Source organism: Bufo gargarizans, chromosome 8, assembly GCF_014858855.1.
Source record: "Bufo gargarizans isolate SCDJY-AF-19 chromosome 8, ASM1485885v1, whole genome shotgun sequence".
Lineage (NCBI taxonomy): Eukaryota > Metazoa > Chordata > Amphibia > Anura > Bufonidae > Bufo > Bufo gargarizans.
In genome coordinates this window covers 200,989,354-200,998,908 of record NC_058087.1, presented here as the reverse complement: position 1 = coordinate 200,998,908, position 9,555 = coordinate 200,989,354, and the positions used below count along the sequence as shown (strand labels likewise).

Sequence of the window (9,555 nt, the reverse complement as noted above, 5' to 3'; positions counted from 1 at the left end):
GTACATAGGAGCAGTATATAGTAGTTAATTCTGTACATAGGAGCAGTATTATAGTAGTTATATTCTTGTACATAGCGAAGCAGTATATGTAGTATATTCTTGTACATAGGAGACAGTATATAGTAGTTATATCCTTGTACATAGAGGGCAGTATTATAGTAGTTATATTCTTGTAACATAGGAGGCAGTCTTTTTTATAGCAGTTACTATTCTTGTCACTTAGGGGCAGTATTTATAGTAGTTATCTTCTTGTACATCGGAGGCGTATTATAGTAGTTTATATCCTGTACATAGGAGCAGTATATAGTAGTTATATTCTTGTACATGGAGGCAGTATATAGTAGTTATATTCTTCTACATAGGAGGCAGTATTATAGTAGATAATTCTTGTACATAGGAGCAGTATTATAGTAGTTATATTCTTGTACATAAGAGCAGTATTATAGTAGTTATATTCTTGTACATAGGAGCAGTATTATAGTAGTTATATTCTTGTACATAGGAGGCAGTATTATAGTAGTTATATTCTTGTACATAGGAGGCAGTATTATAGTAGTTATATTCTTGTACATAGGAGGCAGTATTATAGTAGTTATATTCTTGTACATAGGAGGCAGTATTATAGTAGTTATATTCTTGTACATAGGAGCAGTATTATAGTAGTTATATTCTTGTACATAGGAGGCAGTATTATAGTAGTTATATTCTTGTACATAGGAGGCAGTATTATAGTAGTTATATTCTTAACCATATTTCTTTTTATTGAAAGAAAAATCAAGGCCATAGCCCACACATGACAGTACAATGATGGCAATAGGGTACAAGATAGTTATCCAGCATACATGCCAAGTGTAAACAATACAAGCTGTCATGACATTGATCATATAATGAAATCAAAGAAAAGAAAACCCCTCCCATTACTCATAACTCCTCCTATTAATACAAATAACCCCTCCCATTATTTCATATAACTCCTCCCATTACTCCATATAACCTCTCCCATTACTCCATATAACCCCTCCCATTACTCCATATAACTCCTCCCATTACTCTACATAACTCTTACCATTACGCCATAAAACGTCCCTCTTTATTGTATGTAACTCCTCCTATTACTTTATATAGCCCCTCCCATTACTGTATATGACACCTCCCATTACTCCATAGAAATCCTCCTTTTACTCCATATAACCCCTCCCATTAGTCTGTATAACTCCTATCACTCCACAAAACCCCTTCTATTATTCCAGATAATCCCTCCTATTACTCCATATAACTCCTCCCATTTCTCCATATAACTCCTCCCATTTCTCCATATAACCCCTCCCATTAGTCCATATAACTCCTCCCATTAGTCCATATAACTCCTCCCATTAGTCCATATAACTCCTCCCATTAATCCATATAACCCCTCCCATTATTGCATATAACTTTTGCTTTTACTCCTTATATCCCCTCCTATTACTCCATATAACGCCTCCCATTAATCTATATAACTCCTATTACTCCATATATCTCCTCTTATTACTCTGAATAACCCCTCCTATTACTCCATACAGCCACTCCCATTATTGTATGAGACCAGCCCCTATGGCTTGTTCATGTCCTCGTCACCGCGGTGACCAGCTCCTGCGTTCCTTCGCCATACTGGTGATCGTCATCTGGATCTTCTGGCCCAGGGTCTCCATGGTAACTGCACTGTGTGGCACAGCAGTCGGCGGCCATGGTTCCCAGTCTCAGCTTCTTCCCAGCTCGGACATTTGGTTGGTTGGGACTGGAAGGGAGAATGGAAGGTCAGAAGACAAAATGGCCCCCAGGTCCTCATGTAAATGATGTCCTAGCCACCCCCCCCCCCTCCCCTACAGATAAGATGGCGTCTGCATGTCCACGGGAGCTGACAATTCACCTGGCTCCAACACAGATCCCGTGTAATATCACAGGTGTAATACAGAGACTTCCCCCTCCTGTAATATCGCAGGTGTAATGCAGAGACCCCCCCCCCCCTCCTGTAATATCACAGGTGTAATACAGAGACTCCCCCCTCCTGTAATATCACAGGTGTAATGCAGAGACCCCCCCTCCTGTAATATCACAGGTGTAATACAGAGACTCCCCCTCCTGTAATATCACAGGTGTAATACAGAGACTCCCCCTCCTGTAATATCACAGGTGTAATGCAGAGACCCCCCCCTCCTGTAATATCACAGGTGTAATACAGAGACTTCCCCCCCTGTAATATCACAGGTGTAATACAGAGACTCCCCATCCTGTAATATCACAGGTGTAATACAGAGACTTCCCCCTCCTGTAATATCACAGGTGTAATGCAGAGACCCCCCCTCCTGTAATATCACAGGTGTAATACAGAGATTCCCCCCTCCTCCTGTAATATCACAGGTGTAATACAGAGACTCCCACCTCCTGTAATATCACAGGTGTAATACAGAGACTCCCCCCCCTGTAATATCACAGGTGTAATACAGAGACTCCCCTCCTCCTGTAATATCACAGGTGTAATACAGAGACTCCCCCCTCCTGTAATATCACAGGTGTAATACAGAGACTCCCCCCTCCTGTAATATCACAGGTGTAATACAGAGACTCCCCCTCCTGTAATATCGCAGGTGTAATGCAGAGACCCCCCCTCCTGTAATATCACAGGTGTAATGCAGAGACCCCCCCTCCTGTAATATCACAGGTGTAATACAGAGATTCCCCCCTCCTCCTGTAATATCACAGGTGTAATACAGAGACTCCCCCTCCTGTAATATCACAGGTGTAATACAGAGACTCCCCCCCCTGTAATATCACAGGTGTAATGCAGAGACTCCCCCTCCTGTAATATCACAGGTGTAATACAGAGACTCCCCCTCCTGTAATATCACAGGTGTAATACAGAGACTCCCCCCTCCTGTAATATCACAGGTGTAATACAGAGACTCCCCCCTCCTGTAATATCACAGGTGTAATACAGAGACTCCCCCCCCCCCCCCGTAATATCACAGGTGTAATGCAGAGAACCCCCCCCTCCTGTAATATCACAGGTGTAATACAGAGACTCCCCTCCTGTAATATCACAGGTGTAATACAGAGACTCCCCCTCCTGTAATATCACAGGTGTAATACAGAGACTCCCCCCTCCTGTAATATCACAGGTGTAATACAGAGACTCCCCCCTCCGTAATATCACAGGTGTAATACAGAGACTCCCCCCTCCTGTAATATCACAGGTGTAAACAGAGACTCCCCCCCTCCTGTAATATCACAGGTGTAATACAGAGACTCCCCCCTCCTGTATATCACAGGTGTAATACAGAGACTCCCCCCTCCTGTAATATCACAGGTGTAATACAGAGACTCCCCCCTCCTGTAATATCACAGGTGTAATACAGAGACTCCCCCTCCTGTAATATCACAGGTGTAATGCAGAGACTCCCCCTCCTGTAATATCACAGGTGTAATACAGAGACTCCCCCCCCCCCCCTGTAATATCACAGGTGTAATACAGAGACTCCCCCTCCTGTAATATCACAGGTGTAATACAGAGACTCCCCCTCCTGTAATATCACAGGTGTAATACAGAGACTCCCCCCCCCCCCTCCTGTAATATCACAGGTGTAATGCAGAGACCCCCCTCCTGTATATCACAGGTGTAATACAGAGACTCCCCCCCTCCTGTAATATCACAGATGTAATGCAGAGGACCCCCCCCCTCCTGTAATATCACAGGTGTAATACAGAGACTTCCCCCCCCTGTAATATCACAGGTGTAATGCAGAGACCCCCCCTCCTGTAATATCACAGGTGTAATACAGAGACTCCCCCTCCTGTAATATCACAGGTGTAATGCAGAGACCCCACCCTCCTGTAATATCACAGGTGTAATACAGAGACTCCCCCTCCTGTAATATCACAGGTGTAATACAGAGACTCCCCCCCCCCCCTCCTGTAATATCACAGGTGTAATACAGAGAATCCCCCCTCCTGTAATATCACAGGTGTAATACAGAGACCCCCCCCCCCCCGTAATATCACAGGTGTAATGCAGAGACTCCCCCCTCCTGTAATATCACAGGTGTAATGCATAGACCCCCCCCCCTCCTGTAATATCACAGGTGTAATGCAGAGACCCACCCTCCTGTAATATCACAGGTGTAATACAGAGACTCCCCCCCCTGTAATATCACAGGTGTAATACAGAGACTCTCCCCCCCCCTCCTGTAATATCACAGGTGTAATACAGAGACTTCCCCCCCCCCCCTGTAATATCACAGGTGTAATACAGAGACTCCCCCCCCCTGTAATATCACAGGTGTAATACAGAGACTCCCCCCTCCTGTAATATCACAGGTGTAATACAGAGACCCCCCCCCCCTGTAATATCACAGGTGTAATACAGAGACTTCCCCCCCTCCTGTATTATCACAGGTGTAATACAGAGACTCCCCCCTCCTGTAATATCACAGGTGTAATACAGAGACTCCCCCCTTCTGTAATATCACAGGTGTAATACAGAGACTCCCCCCTTCTGTAATATCACAGGTGTAATACAGAGACTCCCCCCTCCTGTAATATCACAGGTGTAATACAGAGACTCCCCCCTGTAATATCACAGGTGTAATACAGAGACTCCCCCCTCCTGTAATATCACAGGTGTAATACAGAGACTCCCCCCTCCTGTAATATCACAGGTGTAATACAGAGACCCCCCCCCTGTATTATCACAGGTGTAATACAGAGACTCCCCCTCCTGTAATATCACAGGTGTAATACAGAGACTCCCCCCCCCCCTGTAATATCACAGGTGTAATGCAGAGACCCCCCCCCGTAATATATCACAGGTGTAATACAGAGGACTCCCTCCTCCTGTAATATCACAGGTGTAATGCAGAGACCCCCCCCTCCTGTAATATCACAGGTGTAATGCAGAGACCCCCCCCTCCTGTAATATCACAGGTGTTATGCAGAGACTCCCCCTCCTGTAATATCACAGGTGTAATACAGAGACTCCCCCTCCTGTAATATCACAGGTGTAATGCAGAGACCCCCCCCCCCTCCTGTAATATCACAGGTGTTATACAGAGACTCCCCCTCCTGTAATATCACAGGTGTAATGCAGAGACCCCCCCCTCCTGTAATATCACAGGTGTAATGCAGAGACTCCCCCTCCTGTAATATCACAGGTGTAATACAGAGACTCCCCCTCCTGTAATATCACAGGTGTAATGCAGAGACCCCCCCCCCCTCCTGTAATATCACAGGTGTTATACAGAGACTCCCCCTCCTGTAATATCACAGGTGTAATGCAGAGACCCCCCCCCTCCTGTAATATCACAGGTGTAATGCAGAGACCCCCCTCCTGTAATATCACAGGTGTAATACAGAGACTCCCCCTCCTGTAATATCACAGGTGTAATGCAGAGACTCCCCCTCCTGTAATATCACAGGTGTAATGCAGAGACCCCCCCCTCCTGTAATATCACAGGTGTAATACAGATACTCCCCCTCCTGTATATCACAGGTGTAATGCAGAGACCCCCCCCTCCTGTAATATCACAGGTGTAATACAGAGACTCCCCCTCCTGTAATATCACAGGTGTAATGCAGAGACCCCCCCCTCCTGTAATATCACAGGTGTAATACAGAGACTTCCCCCCTCCTGTAATATCACAGGGTGTAATACAGAGACTCCCCCCTGTAATATCACAGGTGTAATACAGAGACTCCCCCCTCCTGTAATATCACAGGTGTATACAGAGACTCCCCCTCCTGTAATATCACAGGTGTAATACAGAGACCCCCCCCCCCTGTATTATCACAGGTGTAATACAGAGACTCCCCCTCCTGTAATATCACCAGGTGTAATACAGAGACTCCCCCTCCTGTAATATCACAGGTGTAATACAGAGACTCCCCCCCCCCCTGTAATATCACAGGTGTAATGCAGAGACCCCCCCCCCCCGTAATATATCACAGGTGTAATACAGAGACTCCCTCCTCCTGTAATATCACATGTGTATGCAGAGACCCCCCCCCCTGTAATATCACAGGTGTAATGCAGAGACCCCCCCCTCCTGTATATCACAGGTGTTATGCAGAGACTCCCCCTCCTGTAATATCACATGGTGTACTACAGAGACTCCCCCTCCTGTAATATCACAGGTGTAATGCAGAGACCCCCCCCCCCTCCTGTAATATCACAGGTGTTATACAGAGACTCCCCCTCCTGTAATATCACAGGTGTAATGCAGAGACCCCCCCCTCCTGTAATATCACAGGTGTAATGCAGAGACTCCCCCTCCTGTAATATCACAGGTGTAATACAGAGACTCCCCCTCCTGTAATATCCACAGGTGTAATGCAGAGACCCCCCCCCCTCCTGTAATATCACAGGTGTTATACAGAGACTCCCCCTCCTGTAATATCACAGTGTAATGCAGAGACCCCCCCCCCTCCTGTAATATCACGGTGTAAGCAGAGACCCCCCCTCCTGTATATCACAGGTGTAATACAGAGACTCCCCCTCCTGTAATATCACAGGTGTAATGCAGAGACTCCCCCTCCTGTAATATCACAGGTGTAATGCAGAGACTCCCCCTCCTGTAATAATCACAGGTGTAATGCAGAGACCCCCCCCCTCCTGTAATATCACAGGTGGTAATACAGAATACCTCCCCCCTCCTGTAATATCACAGGTGTAATGCAGAGACCCCCCCCTCCTGTAATATCACAGGTGTAATACAGAGACTTCCCCCTCCTGTAATATCACAGGTGTAATGCAGAGACCCCCCCCCTCCTGTAATATCACAGGTGTAATACAGAGACTCCCCCCTCCTGTAATATCACAGGTGTAATACAGAGACTCCCCCTCCTGTAATATCACAGGTGTAATGCAGAGACTCCCCCCCCCCCCCCCCCCGTAATATCACAGGTGTAATGCAGAGACTCCCCTCCTGTAATATCACAGTAATATCACAGGTGTAATACAGAGACTTCCCCTCCTGTAATATCACAGGTGTAATGCAGAGACTTCCCCCCCCCCCCCGTAATATCACAGGTGTAATACAGAGACTCCCCCCCCCCCCCCCCGTAATATCACAGGTGTAATACAGAGACTCCCCCCCCCCCCCGTATATCACAGGATGTAATACAGAGACCCCCCCCCCCCGTGTAATATCACAGGTGTCAGCAGAGACCCCCCCCCTCCTGTAATATCACAGTGTAACAGAGACTTCCCCCCCCCCCCTGTAATATTACAGGTGTAACACAGAGACTCCCCCTCCTGTAATATCACAGGTGTAATGCAGAGACTCCCCCCCCCCCGTAATATCACAGGTGTAATGCAGAGACTCCCCCTCCTGTAATATCACAGGTGTAACACAGAGACTCCCCCCTCCTGTAATAGCACAGGTGTAATACAGAGACTCCCCCCCCCCTGTAATATACAGGTGTAACACAGAGACTCCCCCTCCTGTAATATCACAGGTGTAATACAGAGACTCCCCCCTCCTAATATCACAGGTGTAATACAGAGACTCCCCCCCGTATATCACGAGTGTAATACAGAGATCCCCCCCCCCCGTAATATCACAGGTGTAATGCAGAGACCCCCCCTCCTGTATATCACAGGTGTAATGCAGAGACCCCCCCTCCTGTAATATCACAGGTGTAATGCAGAGACCCCCCCCTCCTGTAATATCACAGGTGTAATACAGAGACTCCCCCCCCCCCCGTAATATCACAGGTGTAATACAGAGACTCCCCCGCCCTGTAATATCACAGATGTAATACAGAACTCCCCCCCCCCCCGTTAATACACAGGTGTAATGCAGAGACCCCCCCCCCCCTCCTGTAATATCACAGGTGTAATACTGAGACTCCCCCCCACCCCCTGTAATATCACAGGGTGTAATACAGAGACCCCCCCCCCCCCGTAATATCACAGGTGTAAGACAGAGACCCCCCTCCGGTAATATCACAGGTGTAATACAGAGACTCCTCGGCCCCCCTGTAATATCACAGGTGTATACAGAGACTCCTCCCCCCTGTAATATCACAGGTGTAATACAGAGACTCCCCCTCCTGTAATATCACAGGTGTAACAGAGACTCCCCCCTCCTGTAATATCACAGGTGTAACACAGAGACTCCCCCCTCCTGTAATATCACAGGTGTAATACAGAGACTCCCTCCTGTAATATCACAGGTGTAATACAGAGACTCCCCCCCCTGTAATATCACAGGTGTAATACAGAGACTCCGCCCCCCCTGTAATATCACGGTGTAATACAGAGACTCCCCCTCCTGTAATATCACAGGTGTAATACAGAGACTCCCCCTCCTGTAATATCACAGGTGTATACAGAGACTCTCCCCTCCTGTAATATCACAGGTGTAATACAGAGACCTCCCCCCTCCTGTAATATCACAGGTGTAATACAGAGACTCCTCCTCCTGTAATATCACAGGTGTAATACAGAGACTCCCCCTCCTGTAATATCACAGGTGTAATGCAGAGACTCCCCCTCCTGTAATATCACAGGTGTATACAGAGACTTCCCCCTCCTGTATATCACAGGTAATACAGAGACTCCCCCCCCTGTAATATCACAGGTGTAATACAGAGACCCCCCCCCTGTAATATCACAGGTTAATACAGAGACCCCCCCTCCTGTAATATCACAGGTGTAATACAGAGACCCCCCCCCTGTAATATCACAGGTGTAATACAGAGACTCCCCTCCTGTAATATCACAGGTGCAATACAGAGACTCCCCCCCCCCCTGTAATATCACAGGTGTAATACAGAGACTCCCCCCTCCTGTAATATCACAGGTGTAATGCAGAGACTCCCCCCTCCTGTAAATATCAGGTGTAATACAGAGACTCCCCTCCTGTAATCACAGGTGTAATACAGACCCCCCCCCCCTGTAATATCACAGGTGTAATACAGAGACTCCCCCCCCCCCCCCCCTGTAATATCACAGGTGTAATCAGAGACTCCCCCTCCTGTAATATCACAGGTAATACAGACCCCCCTCCTGTAATATCACAGGTGTAATACAGAGACTCCTCTCCTGTAATATCACAGGTGTAATACAGAGACTCCTCTCCTGTAATATCACAGGTGTAATACAGAGACTCCCCCTCCTGTAATATCACAGGTGTAATACAGAGACTCCCCTCCTGTATATCACAGGTGCAATACAGAGACTCCCCCCCCCTGTAATATCACAGGTGTAATACAGAGACTCCCCCCTCCTGTAATATCACAGGTGTAATGCAGAGACTCCCCCCTCCTGTAATATCACAGGTGTAATACAGAGACTCCCCCTCCTGTAATATCACAGGTGTAATACAGAGACTCCCCCCCCCCCCTGTAATATCACAGGTGTAATACAGAGACTCCCCCCCCCCCCGTAATCACAGGTGTAATACAGAGACTCCCCCTCCTGTAATATCACAGGTGTAATGCAGAGACCCCCCCTCCTGTAATATCACAGGTGTAATACAGAGACTCCTCTCCTGTAATATCACAGGTGTAATACAGAGACTC

The 9,555-nt window shown here is 47.3% G+C and overlaps 1 protein-coding gene across 1 annotated transcript in view; it reads right to left on the bottom strand.

The window, feature by feature from the left end:
* Nucleotides 1–1,599: 1,599 nt before the first annotated feature.
* LOC122945579 (transmembrane protease serine 9-like) overlaps nt 1,600–9,555 on the bottom strand; it is a 44,257-nt gene continuing 36,301 nt past the window's right edge. Inside the window, exon 11 of the mRNA XM_044304646.1 lies at nt 1,600–1,774. Within this exon, the coding sequence (XP_044160581.1) occupies nt 1,600–1,774 (175 nt within the window). The remainder of the gene's footprint in view (nt 1,775–9,555) is intronic.